The 14,257-nt window shown below is 37.7% G+C and overlaps 1 protein-coding gene across 1 annotated transcript in view; it reads left to right on the top strand.

Annotated features, from left to right (window-relative positions):
- Positions 1 to 14,257, top strand: part of LOC144628240 (stabilin-2-like) — an 84,295-nt gene that overhangs the window by 13,431 nt on the left and 56,607 nt on the right. The window contains exons 16-20 of the mRNA XM_078486310.1: positions 11,004 to 11,084; positions 11,691 to 11,840; positions 12,122 to 12,193; positions 12,959 to 13,051; positions 13,698 to 13,790. Coding sequence (XP_078342436.1) covers positions 11,004 to 11,084; positions 11,691 to 11,840; positions 12,122 to 12,193; positions 12,959 to 13,051; positions 13,698 to 13,790 — 489 coding nt within the window. The remainder of the gene's footprint in view (positions 1 to 11,003; positions 11,085 to 11,690; positions 11,841 to 12,121; positions 12,194 to 12,958; positions 13,052 to 13,697; positions 13,791 to 14,257) is intronic.

Consider the following 14,257-nt stretch of genomic DNA (forward strand, 5'->3'; position numbering starts at 1 on the left):
GTTTCAAAGGTTTCATAGGTTTCATAGGTTTCAAAGGTTTCATAAGTTTCAAAGGTTTCATAGGTTTCAAAGGTTTCTTGGGTTTCAAAGGTTTCAAGGGTTTCAAGGGTTTCAATGGTTTCATAGGTTTAAAAGGTTTCATAGGTTTCATTAGTTTCAAAGGTTTCAAAGGTTTCATACATTTCAAAGGTTTCGATGGTGGTTTCAAGGGTTTCATAGGTTTCAAAGGTTTCATTGGTTTCAAAGGTTTCACAGGTTTTAAGTGCGCTTTTCTCTAAGGATGAAGAATCGAAAATCAGAAAAAAAAAATCGAATTTTTTTTTATTTCCCAAAAACATCCCTTTCTATGAACTATTTTTGGAAAAAATATTTAAAAGTTCCAGCGATTTTTTTTTCTGGTTGAATTTTAGAGAAATTTGAAAATTCGGTAAAATTGGGGTTTTTGCCTAGCCAAAATGCTCAAATCGTCATGCAACTTTAGGAAGATGGCGAACGTGCAAAAAAATTGCAGACAACTTCAAACTTTGCACACTTCTAGTGATATCCCTTACCAACAAGAGTAAGTAAACAGTTTTTTGAAATTGTATTTGAAACGATTTTAATCGGCCTTTGTATGAAGATATATTTTGCATGTTTCAATGAGGGCCAAAATGAAGGCTAACTTCGACAGCTCTAAATGACTCCTGGTATATAATGATTTGAAATGAAAACTACACCAGAGGAAAGCTTATTTATTATATTATTCACCTGGAAAATTTGGGCGTTGGAAATTGAGTACTGCTTCGTTGGTAAAAATAAACTGTCATGACCTGTAAGCGTTATGAAAGCGTGCAGAATTTGATGTTTGTTTCAAGCTCCATTATAGAAATACACAGACGAAATAAATAAACATGGAAAAGGAAGTCTAAAGGAGTCAATACTAGACGTACCTCTTCTGTGAAGCTGATAATGTAAAGAAAAGTCGTTTCAGTTTCATTATTCGTTGTTCACGCCTTGGCCTGTAAGCAGGTCTCGAGAGGACAATGCCGTGAGCGAAATTTTAAAACAACAAAAGAAAACTCCGTTCGGCGACTCGCTATTTATCTTATATATGATGTTATCTTGCCATGAGTTTCGAAATAGCTAAAAAATAAACAAGAACTCATCCTTGATGGACTTTTTATGTGATAAGTAATCTCAGGTTTCAGGATTCTACTGACAACAAAGTTATAAAGATTAATCAATGATCAATGCCGAATATGCGTGACCTATGCCGTGACGCTTTGGTTAAAGGTCAGCGATGAATACTTGTCAATTTGACCACTAAAGCCCTTTCTGTCCTTTCTCCCCTTTCTGCTAAGCTTAGAAAAATCTTGAGTGAAACCTTCGATGAAAACCCATCAGGGAAATAGTTACATGTTGTTTCCATATTTTGGGGAATACCATTCACGACACGACTGAAAATGTCCGTGTTGAATACAAGCTAATACAATTTGAGATGTGCCAAAAGTAATCAAATTACAGTTTGTCTGACAAACATTGAATACATTATTACCGGTTTCATTCCAATCGGTATGAGTTTGTTCGTAGCACGAGTCAAGTTCGAGCCCGAGTCAAGTTCGAGTCACGAGTCAAGTTCGAGTCAAATGTTTTTTCTCACCTTTTCTTTTTTAACAAGATATTTTGACTAGAATAATGTCAAAAAAATGTCGCAGAGGTTAATTAAGACTTCATCGGCGCTAGCAGTTAGGTTTTTCACACAACAAAGTTTTCCGATGCAAACGCGATCGCGAAGACTTATTTGTATTTTAAAACAATATAATTAATAAAGCTTTAAACTACCGGTATACCTTGCTCCGTCATTCAATTCTATGTTTATAAAACTTTTCCGGAATGAATTTCATCGCCGTTTTATATGCTTTTGCCAGAGGCTTCTTAGCGGCTTTTCTTGGGAGACGAGAAATTTTTACCCCTTACGCGAAATTAACATTGCGTTCAATTTCGAGAAGCAACGACCGACTCGTTTTCAATCAGTGATATTTTGACGCACAGTTGGAATTCATATAATTTTTGTTTCAATTTTTGTTTTATTTGATTCAGAATATCTTTTTTCGGGCAGCTCCGAATTTGGCATCAGTCTTGCGTTACTCGCGACTTGAGAGAAATGAAGCACTTGCATTACCGTCGGTATGTCCCGGAGTCCCAGAAATGGGGGAAAACAATTTTTTTCAGTGAACTTGTTTTGTCTTGACTCCTGATGTATTCATTTTGTGCTGAAAAAGTGCAGGAATTAACAAACATCCAGACAATTTCCAGAAATGCCTTTTAACTGTATAGCTGGAATCAAGCAAGCTTTATAAAAGCGTGACCTATTCTTGGCTTGCACGTGACGTCAGAGATGTTTCCATATTTGGGTATCCGCCATATTGGTGTTCCACCGCGGGTGAAATTTACATATGTTTATATGCCATCGCTGTTGAATTACTCGAAATTTCAATGGATTCTCCGGAAAACGAACGTGTTCCTTCAATAGATGAGCTTTGTAGTACGATTCCAGTATTATCTGAGTATTGCAGAAAACTCGACGACCACGTTAAACGAAGATATTTAGAAAAAATCGCCGAGGTTGGAGTCGATCCGGTCACCGATGAGCAGTTTATTTTAAATAAAGGTGACGGGCCTACACGACTCCTACGTTCGTGACATTTGTACCTTTGCCGCTCTATATTAAGTTCGGTCTTTCGACCTTAGCCGTAAGATTGTGGCCAAGGAAGTGTCTAGAGGTCATTGCGCTGCGTGGTTTCCGTTTGTAGAGTTGAATGACACCTCTAAATCTGTACTCTGCCACATGTTGTGCTAGTTGAGTTTGTTTTGGCTAAATTCTATTTGCAAGATATGTTTTAGGCTCTCAAAATGTTCGCCCTGGAAGAACAAGAACTAAAATGTTCCGTGAAAATGTAAGGCGCATTTACACGGCAGAGAAATTTGGGTACGGACCCGTCACAAAAATGGTCCGGACCAGTCCACTTTTGTAGAGAAACAGTCAAATCAAAACGGGGCCATAGGCGCCTATGGCCCCGATTTGATTTGACTATTTCTCTATAAAAGTGGTCAGGTCCGGACCAATTTTTTGACGGGTCCATACCCAATTTTCTCTGTCGTGTAAACGCGCCTATAGGCGCAGGCCCGTAGGGTGGATTCTGTTGAGGGGGGGTTCTTTTATTTTTTGGGACGTATTTTTTAGCGCCGGAGGTTTTTTCTGGGAAAGGGGGGGGGGGGGGTCTGGGAATTTTTCCCCCCAGGAAATTTTGCAAATTTTGGTTCTCTCAAGTGTCATTTCCTGCATTTTGTCATCATTTCTGAGGTGGGGTACATTTTCCTTCAAAATTAGCTCTTTGGAAAGTCATTTTCATTCTAAAAAAGATCTGAAATGTTCAGAAATGAGTGTGTGCATTTAGATATCTTCAAAATTTGGTTTCTGACAAATGCGCATGCTTGCTTATCCAGCCAACGAACGCTAGTTCTGTTTGCCGCGGGCGTCACGAAAAGGATGGAAAGACGAACATCAATTAACCAATCATAATACTGCCAAAATGCTGCGGCTTCCTCCGATAATCCTGGCAAGGAAGGTAGTCGTCCGTGTAATCGACCGGTCACAGTCTTTTGATTGTTTTGTGTATTTTTTTATCTATTCAACCCCCCAAAAATGCCGACTTCAAAAATTTTAGGGGGTTCGTTCGAACCCCTCGAACCCCCCACCCTACGGGCCTGAGGCGCATGGCCCCGTTTTGATTTGACTGTTTCTCTACAAAAGTGGTGAGGTGCGGACCCATTTTTTTATGCGTCCGTACCCAAATTTTTCTGTCGTGTAAACGCGCCTGTAAACTACTTGCATTTTATTGACGCCGGGCCCGGCATTTTAATCAATACTGTTGCAAGATGTATTGTCTTATCACGGATAATCTTGGTCCGGCTTCGCCAGAGACTGTTTCAGCTTTACCATGAAAAAGCTGAAAGTTGGTTTCAGAGAGACCTTCTGTATTGTAAAGTCTATGCTTCTTGCACTATTTTGATCGAATGCTCTGTCTTTTTAGCTCGATGTTTGGGATTTTTTACCTCCCTTGTTCGTTGCGTTACGTTGGCACCACATGATTCAAATATAGATTTGAAATCTTTCACGCGCAAGTCTGTTGACTATTTTGCGTTTTGTTTATGCCAGTATATGGTTCAGTTCAGGCAAGACCATGGTTTCGATCCTCCATGTGGATCTCAACAGTTGCCGGTATTTGGTTTTCTTTAGTAAATAAAGGTGACGGGCCTACACGACTCCTACGTTCGTGACATTTGTACATTTGCCGTTCTATGTTTAATTCGGTCTTTCGGTCCCACGAAGAAGCTGCGGCTCCAGAATGAAAATGCTGATCACTAACCCTATCGTTACTTAAGATTTTTTCTGTGAGGTCATCGCGCCTTATTGCTGAGATCTATCTTCGCCTTTGCTCAATGCTGAGCTCTTCAACTTCTGGGCCCTGATTCGTCACAACTGCCGGAACTCGATACAATCGTATTCCCTTATCTCAACCAGTTTTTCTAGAACAACCCACGATCAGGCACATAGGCATTTTGAGGACGCGAAACTGGAAAAAACTCGACTCAACACTTGTGTTTGTGACTAGCATCCGTCCGCCATATTGGTATTTGGAACACCATCATGGCGGACGGAAGTCACGCGTAATCCGGAAGTCACGTGAGTGCAAGCAAAGAATACCCACTTGTGTCATATTTTGGACGTCACGTCACGATTGGTGTTTGTTACTAATATTTCGGCCGCCGCTTGTCCGTTCGCTTACGAACATTCAAGTTCCCTTGATAAGTGTTTTTTAAATATAATTTTTGTGTCGTTGAAGTGGAACCTCTGCCTCAGTTGTGAGTAATTAATACAAGTAGGAAACTGTAACGATCAAATTCACTGGGATGCCAAGGAATGTTTACTTCTTTGAAAAGCAGCTGCGAACCGATGAAGGAATCAGTCCTCGCAATCGGCATTGAGAGCCAAATCTTGCTGTTCCTGCGCTTCTGGTACAACATTTTGCCAGCAATTAAAACCAAAAGACCAAAAAATATATTTTTAAACTTGACTCGAACTTGACTCGTGACTCGAACTTGACTCGGGCTCGAACTTGACTCGTGCTACGAACAAACTCTTCCAGCTTTAGATAAATGCTTTGCTCAGCGGAAAGATGGAGAAACTTCAAGTATGTAGAATCATAAAATGGCATCGTTTGCGTGTTCCTTTTCGTTGCTGCTTGATCAGTGTTCCCCTTGTGGAAAAACTGAGCAGTGAGTATCCAAGCCACGTCGAAGCCATTAGTCTAAAAGATTGCTCAAGAGATGTTTTGCGACACCTACAACAACATGGCATCAGTGGTGACGAAGCCATTGACAGTGAATTAAAGCTGTTACTAGCTCGAGCAGGTAATCATTTTGTTGTCTCTGTCTGTATGGCCCTTTGCGACTAACAATCACATGGCATCCCGCTAAGACCCCAGCCGGGGGGGGAGGGTACTCGGGCTTGTAAATGACGGGGATGATTGAATGGCGGCAAAACTCAGGACCCAAAAAAATCCCTAAGTCTTCGAACATTACCCAAAAAATCCCTGGACCAAATGTAACCCCCCCCCCAAAAAAAATCCCTTGTCAAATTACCCCTAAATTGCCAGGAGGGGCAATAACATGTACAAAGAACGCTCGTTTTGTTTTTCCATTGATGAAGGGACAGAAGTCCCGAAACGTCTGGATTTATTTACAAAAATTAGCGCATAAACGAAACTCTAACTGTATTATGTGATCAACAGACTGCGCTACACAGTTTTTAACAATATTTTGACAAATATTTTGACAATATTGTGCTCGTTTTGTTTATTCATCATACCATAAATACGCTAAGGCCGCGCCAAGGCACTTTAGTTCGTTTTTAATACCCAAAAAGATCCCCTATCTAAATCAACTCACCAAAAAAAAATACTTGCTTAATTTTCCAAACCAAAAAAAACCCGGAATCGAACATTTTAAACCCGAAAAAATCCGTCGATCATCCCCGTCATTAACAAGCCGGATTACCCCCCCCCCCATCCTGGGGCTAAGACTTGCGTCTAGTACTAAGTGAGCGTATAGCAGCAAAGGGTCCATTTTATTGTCTTGCAAAATATGCAAAAATTCGGGAGCTGTATTTCGCGAGTATTAATTATCGCGACTTGAACAGAAATGTGTCCTAAACCCTGATCCTGTAGCACCCCGTTTAACAAAGCGTACGAAAAAATCTCAAGTGTTCCTGCAGTTGTACGCACCAAACAAGAGAAAAATATTTACTTTTAAGGACAGAAAGTGACAATCCTTTTTCAAAACGAGTATCAGAAGGCCACTGTCTAACAACATTTAAAGCTCATGTATTATTACGTATTAAATGTCGCGTGTTCAATGATTATTATGCACTCTTTTTTTCGCGAGTATAAGTTTTCGCGAACGTAAAAATCACGAAAGTAAATACGCGCGAAAATTAGTAACAATAATGTAAGACATCTAAAAAGCGGAGAAATAGGCACAGCCCTCATGGATCACCCCTATCCGCGTGTGCGAGTCAGACTACTAATTTTAAGGTGGCTCCATAGGGTAGGCCACATATGATGTGGCGCGCGCTAGTAACATACTTTGAAATGTGATTTTGCATTTGTTTGTAGTCCTAGTTCGCTAGAACTTATCAAATGCAATCAGCAATGATGAAATAGTGTTCTACAACCATCTCTGTTAAAATAATGGGTTCAAGTCGAGAATTAAGACTACCCAAACAAATGCGTCTTTTTGTGTTTAGCTGGTTTTAAGCGCTATTTTCTACAATTTCCTTCGGTGAAATCTTCCGAAATTTTTACAGTACATGGATACAACCTGGAAAAAAATCTATCGATCGATAGATTTTTTTTATTTTTTCACAAAACATGGATATCAATTAACAAAAGAAGCCCATTAAGAAAAAGGTAGGGGTCACTGACCATTTAAGAGAGCAAATTGCAAGCGAAACGAGCGGAATGGCAACGGCAACTCAATTTGACTGAGTGTGCGCGCTCAAAGTATGGCGTGGCATGGCGTTAAAGCAGGCGTTGCAACATGAATTACGTGCGCAGCACGCGCAGGGATACGCATAAACAATTAGGCTACGTTTACACGGGACCGGACCGGAACCGTAGCGAACTGGACCGGATCGGATCGGCCTCTGTTTACACGGAACCATTTGGAACCGATCCATGTGTGACATGTGTTTACACGGGACCGTTCTGGAACCAGTCCGGAATGGATCCATAACTGGACCTGCAAAATAGCAGGTCCAGTTTTGGATCCGTTGCGGACCGGTTCCAGAATGGTCCCGTGTAAACAGAAGGCCTATCCGGTCCGAAAATCGGACCGTTTCCATTCCGAACCGGTCCTGTGTAAACATAGCCTTATAGGCTCCATAGAGTTTTATGACTGCGCGCGCTGATGATGCAAGCATTCGGAATCTGCGTGCGCGAGCTGACGCGAGCTCAGACAACCACGGATTTATGTTTAACTAATCTCGTACCCAGATGTCTACTTACCACGGTAGTACACATCTGGTCAAGTGCGTTCAGTTCGCCAATCTGATTGGTTGATGAACAGCTTCAGCATTTGCCCACGGATGATGCAAAATTTGTTTCGCACGCGCGCACCGTACGTTAGCTAGTAAGAAAATATTTGGATTTGGAGGCTTTTGCGTTCGTGTTTTGAACGTTACTAATGCGAATAAACTACAGATAGTTTGAAGTTCAAACTTGTCAGCACAAAATGTTTTAAAAAGACGATATTCGTGGGTAAAAAGATGGGTAAAAAACTTTGCAAAACTGATGCGTACTTGACGCGTACAGCTAGCTTGTACGCGTCAAACACAGCGCGCGCTTTTCCCCGTTGATCGCATGAAGGCTGGGTTGAATGTTTTAATTTAGCAGCAAAACATGAGTGGCGTTTTTTTTTTCTTCTTCAACACTATCTCAAGATTGTGTTACTTGTCTTTCCTTGTATAGGAAAGAAGTTCATGAGCTATTTACAGTGCCCAAGTGAGCTTTTAATCCACTAAATTGCCGAGCATGCGTAGTCGCGTTGTGTGTCACATTTCTGACACATTTGACGCGAGCAAAATCCGACTTTACCAGATGTTCTCTCCGAGGGTTGAGAAGATCTGGGTACGAGATTAATGTTTAACATTTCAAAGAATATTTATTCGTAATAGATTTCCAAGGCCGTACAATGCTGTTTAATCTTCCAAATATATGAGTTTGTAGATTTTCTTCATGAAATTGCATCAAACGCTCAGTAAATACTGTAATCGAGCGCCTAGTGGTTTCAACGTGCTTGAAAAAGCGACCCCATAATAGTCAGTCCAGCCGTGAATAAGCTATGTGCTACCCCATCCAGCAGCACATCCCAGAGACGGCGGAGCCGGGGGGCTGGGGGGCTTTAGCCCCCCCACTTTTACTGGAAAAATAAAGAATTAATAAGAGAAGAGTCTCTTAAGCCCCCCCACTTCAAGTCACTAGTTAGCCCCCCCAGTTGTAAAAATGCTCCGCCGTCCATGCATCCCCATTAGCCCATTTATGGGAAGTGCCTCCCCCAATTCTCGATCTTTCCGCTGAGCAAAGCTTTCATCTTAAATACTGATTTGAGTGAAACCGGTAATAATGTATTCAATATTTGTCAGACAAACTGTAATTTGATTACTTTTGGCACATCTCAAATTGTATTAGCTTGTATTCAACACGGACATTTTCAGTCGTGTCGTGAATGGTATTCCCCAAAATATGGAAACAACGTGCAACCATTTCCCTGATGGGTTTTCATCGAAGGTTTCACTCAAGATTTTTCTAAGCTTAGCAGAAAGGGGAGAAAGGACAGAAAGGGCTTTAGTGGTCAAATTGACAAGTATTCATCGCTGACCTTTAACCAAAGCGTCACGGCATAGGTCACGCATATTCGGCATTGATCATTGATTAATCTTTATAACTTTGTTGTCAGTAGAATCCTGAAACCTGAGATTACTTATCACATAAAAAGTCCATCAAGGATGAGTTCTTGTTTATTTTTTAGCTATTTCATCATATATAAGATAAATAGCGAGTCGCCGAACGGAGTTTTCTTTTGTTGTTTTAAAATTTCGCTCACGGCATTGTCCTCTCGAGACCTGCTTACAGGCCAAGGCGTGAACAACAAATAAAACTGAAACGACTTATCTTTACATTATCAGCTTCACAGAAGAGGTACGTCTAGTATTGACTCCTTTAGACTTCCTTTTCCATGTTTATTTATTTCGTCTGTGTATTTCTATAATGGAGCTTGAAACAAACATCAAATTCTGCACGCTTTCATAACGCTTACAGGTCATGACAGTTTATTTTACCAACGAAGCAGTACTCAATTTCCAACGCCCAAATTTTCCAGGTGAATAATATAATAAATAAGCTTTCCTCTGGTGTAGTTTTCATTTCAAATCGTTATATACCAGGAGTCATTTAGAGCTGTCGAAGTTAGCCTTCATTTTGGCCCTCATTGAAACATGCAAAATATATCTTCATACAAAGGCCGATTAAAATTGTTTCAAATACAATTTCGAAAAACTGTTTACTTACCCTTGTTGGTAAGGGATATCACTAGAAGTGTGCAAAGTTTGAAGTTGTCTGCAATTTTTTTGCGCGTTCGCCATCTTCCTAAAGTTGCATGACGATTTGAGCATTTTGGCTAGGCGAAAACCTCAATTTTACCGAATTTTCAAATTTCTCTAAAATTCAACCGTAAAAAAAATCGCTGGAACTTTTAAATATTTTTTCCGAAAATAGTTCATAGAAAGGGATGTTTTGGGGAAATAAAAAAAAATGCGATTTTTTTTTTCTGATTTTCGATTCTTCATCCTTAGAGATAAGCGCACTTAAAGGTCTCATAGGTTTTAAAAGGTTTCAAATGTTTCATAAGTTTCAATTTAAAAAAATAATTTAACTTAATTTTAAATTTAAAAATTTAAATTTAATAAGAGATTAAATTAAAATTTATTTGAAAATTAATTTTAAATTAAATTAAAATTTCTTTTAAATTAAAATTTATTTTAATTAAATCCAATAAATTTAATTTATTTTTAAATTTTAATTAATTGTAATGTAAATTAAAATTATAAACATTAAAATAAAATTAAATATTTAAATTTTTTTAAAATAAAATTTAAAGTGTATATGACACGAAATCTTTTATTGGCTTTTTTCTTTCGTTGATATGCTTAGATAAAGGATTCGTAGTTAAAATTTGTCCAAAAAAACACAAAGGTGACGTGACGTACCTTTTGGCCACGCGCCGCTATGACAAAAAGTACGTCACGTCACCTTTGTGACGTCTACTTGTTTGATGAATTTTCAAGATGGCTGAAAGTGCGACATTTCGGAGGCAAAAAATGATGGAAAAATTTGTTTTGGACAAATTTTAACTATGAATCCTTTATCCAAACATATCAACGAAAGAAAAAAGCCAATAAAAGATTTCGTGTCATATACGCTTTAAGTTAATTTTAAATAAATTTTAAAATTAATTTAAATTTAATTAATATTTAATTTAATTTAATTTATAAAAATAATTTAATTTAATTTTACAATTTTATTAATTTTGATTGACTTTAATTTTCAAATTTACTTAAATTAGATTAATTTAAAAATTTATTAAAATTCAATTAATTTAGTTTAATTTTAAATTTAAATTTTAATTAATTAATTAATTTAAATTTTAATAATTTTTTAAATTTAAATTTAAAGTTAATTTAATTTTAAAATAATTTTAAATTTGACATTTAATTTAATTTAAATTTTTAAATTTAAAATTATTTAAATTAATATTTTAAATTAAATTAATTTAATATTAATTTTAAAATTAATTTAAAATTCCCCAGGGCCGACTGATGATTAGGTTGTTTGTTTCTCTTTCAGATAGGAATTTTAGACCTCATATACAGTGGCAAAGTTACGTCTGTGGAGGGGGAGTCATTAACAGTCCAACTGGTTTCCACAGTAAGAACCATGCTTAGGTCTACAAAGTTTTGACATAAAATAATATTGTTTAGTGACTGATATGAGAGGGAAATGTGTGGCTCTCAGCCATTGCGTGCAGGCATTCTCTTAGTTCCTTGCCCCCGAGTGGGGGATAGGGCCGGGAATGCGTGCAGGCATTACTGTGCTTTTAAGTTACATTCTGCCCAGATACTCAGTCAATTTGGCATTTGTTTGTGAACATAAAAAAAAAAAAAAAAAAAAGTAATAAAAAATTTAAGCTGTAATAGCTATAGAGAAGTGATATAAAAATGGGGCCAAATTGCACATTTGAAGTCTTTTATTTTTCAATTTTGACACACATGTCAAGGAAATATCCTCATACCCACCCCAAGGAAGGTCATTGGAAATTCTGGGGGGAGGAGGTTTCAAAAGCTAGACATTTTAAAGGAAAATATATGAAGCTAAACTGGTATTTCCATAGGGTTGGGGGATTTCAGACCAAAAAATGTTGAGTAGGAAGGGAATGGTTATTTTTTGAGACAATGCAATTCTGTTTGTTATTGCTTTTTAGTTCTCCGAAAAAAAAAAAACAATATTGTTTTTCAATTCTTTTTTTATTTTCAGGGTCAGATTGTTCTGGATAGTGCTTCCTATGTTATCGAGTCTAACGTACTTACCAGTGATGGTGTAATTCATGTGGCTGATAAGCTTCTTATTCCTGATGATATTGAGCCTTTGCTTCCAAGATACTGCAATGGAAAACAGTTGAGCAATGTATGTAGCTATAGATTTAGACTTTTCTTGCAGTACATGGGTAATGGTTTGGGTGAATCACCTAGTACAGGGGACTTAATGTTAATCACCTGCCATGGGCAAATTGTTTAATGGAGACTATGTTTAAGAAGGAAGTTGTGGTGATGACAATGTCTTAGAGTCAAGTCAAACCTCAGGCTAGGTAACTGGCGTTGATGTGTTGCTTTTAAAAGCATCTATGTTTGGTATTGGCCATTTAGTCTATGTTTTGGTACTTATTTTGTTAAATGATTGATTGACAGGGAATTTGTTATCGCTGTGATGCTGTTAGAGCCATGCCTAGGATGGGATGTCCCAGAGGATATTCACCGTCAGTAAGTTAATTCACATGAGCGTTAGAAAGACCATGTAAATATGATACAATTTTGTATATATAACTAAAGAATTATCATGATGATGATGATGATGATGATGATGATGATAATCAGCTAAATGGTAAGTATCTAAGTTACCTTAAGGCAGCAAAAACTATACCTTGAGTGTTTTTGTTGTTTTTTGTGAACTGTTGTATCAGGTTGCCAAGAGTTGGCTGCTCTTAAGGTTTTGTTTGAACCATTATATGACAAAGAATAAAGAGGAGCTGTATGTAGTAAACATCCTGTCAAACTATTGTTCTGAAAAAATTGAAAATTAGTGTCTGCAAGCCATTTGACCTCCTGCTGCAGTGAGGAGTCAATCTATGTAGTAAGTGCTGTGGTTTGTGGACATTGAAGCAGACACAGACCTCCAAAAAAATAGCTGTGAATACAGGTCTATATGTTCAGGTTAATTGGGAATAGAAATAACCAGCAAAGATATTGGAAAATAAACAGTTATTATATGTAATGACTAACACTTTGTTTGTCATTTTGTATTTTTGATTGAGTGTGGCATTGCCTGTCCATAACCCAAAAGTCCATGAGGCCTCATGTAGTTGTCGTCATTCTTCAGTTGTTATTAAGAAATTAACTAAAACTAGTTTAAGTGCCCATGAACAAATAAATGCCTTACAAATTTTGTTTCCTTTTTGAGTAAAAACTACAAATATTGTTTGTTAATTATTTTATGTTGACAAATAAGTGTTTCAATCTTTGTTTCAGTCCGCAGTGTCAATCTGCGTGTATCGACTGAGTTACAGAGGGGTTCCAATTGGATTGTTCCGTGGTTGCAGAGCTAACACATGCTCAAAAGAGGTAAACAAATGAGTTTTATAAACGTGACTGTCACGGGCAGAGATTCCAAGCCCGTTTGATAGAAAATAGGGGGTAATATTAAGTGCAGTTGGCTCTATCATGAGCACTGATAGCACAAGCTTCTAGGGGGTCCTGAGGGATGCTCCACCTGGAAATTTTTCAAATTTTAATATTATTAAGGCTGGCATATTTTGAAAATATAATCAAGCTGTTAATTGTATATCTTGATGTCAGCTGATATAAAAAAAAATGAAAGTGTGGTATAGTTTTTTAGTTAATATTTATTTTTAGATTCAGTACTATAGTAAATGGCTTGAACCCAGGAGTATCAGTAGGTCGTAAAGTGTGATCGTCCAGGTCAGAGTAGTTCTGATAAGAACAGTTGTTGTAATTGGTTAATGATGTTTCGATGATCTGAGCAGAAGTCATCTTTACTTGACTCTGAAGATGACTTCCGCTCAGGTTGTCAGAACGTCAGTCACCAACAACAGTTCTTCTCAGAACTACTCTCACCCAGACAATCACACTATACGACCTAGATTCAGTACTGTTATTTTTTTTTAAAAACAATTTTATAAAGAGATTCCATTTTTTTAAAATTTTTTATTGCTTACAACTTTTGATGCCATTCTTTTCTCTGTAACAGAAACCAGAATGTTGTGCAGGGTATTATGGTGCTGCCTGCCATCCCTGTCCTGGACCATTTGGTAATGCTTGTAATGGAAATATTAGTGGAAAGGTATGGTACAAACACAAAATAATAATCTGTAGCGTCATATCCATGTAATGTAAGGTTTACCCTCTTCTTGAATTACATGCCTACCAGGATGGTTCCGCATAAGTCTCTAACAAATTTACTGAGTTAAGCAAAAGATAAAATTTGTATATCTGGTATAAAGTTGCAGCCACTTGCAGGGCACAAATTCTGTAGTAACTTTTCTGTTATAACTATATGTGATTTACCAAATGTCAAGATCAAAGTCAGGGTGCAAAGAAAATGGATTTTCCAGGTTTCCATTTGGGCAAGTTGGAGCCAAATGTGTGCTGGCCTGAAGGCCTTTTTCAGTGGCCTTACTTAATCTGCCAACAAAAGTTCAAAATGTTACTTACTCATCAGGCATGAAATGGTTAACACCCTGGGACAGAGTAAAAAGAAATGTTGAATAGACCAAACGTATTGATGGTTCTTTTAAGTTATTACCTACT

The sequence above is a fragment of the Oculina patagonica genome, chromosome 10, assembly GCF_052425735.1.
Source record: "Oculina patagonica isolate OP01 chromosome 10, crgOcupat, whole genome shotgun sequence".
Taxonomy (NCBI): Eukaryota; Metazoa; Cnidaria; class Anthozoa; order Scleractinia; family Oculinidae; genus Oculina; species Oculina patagonica.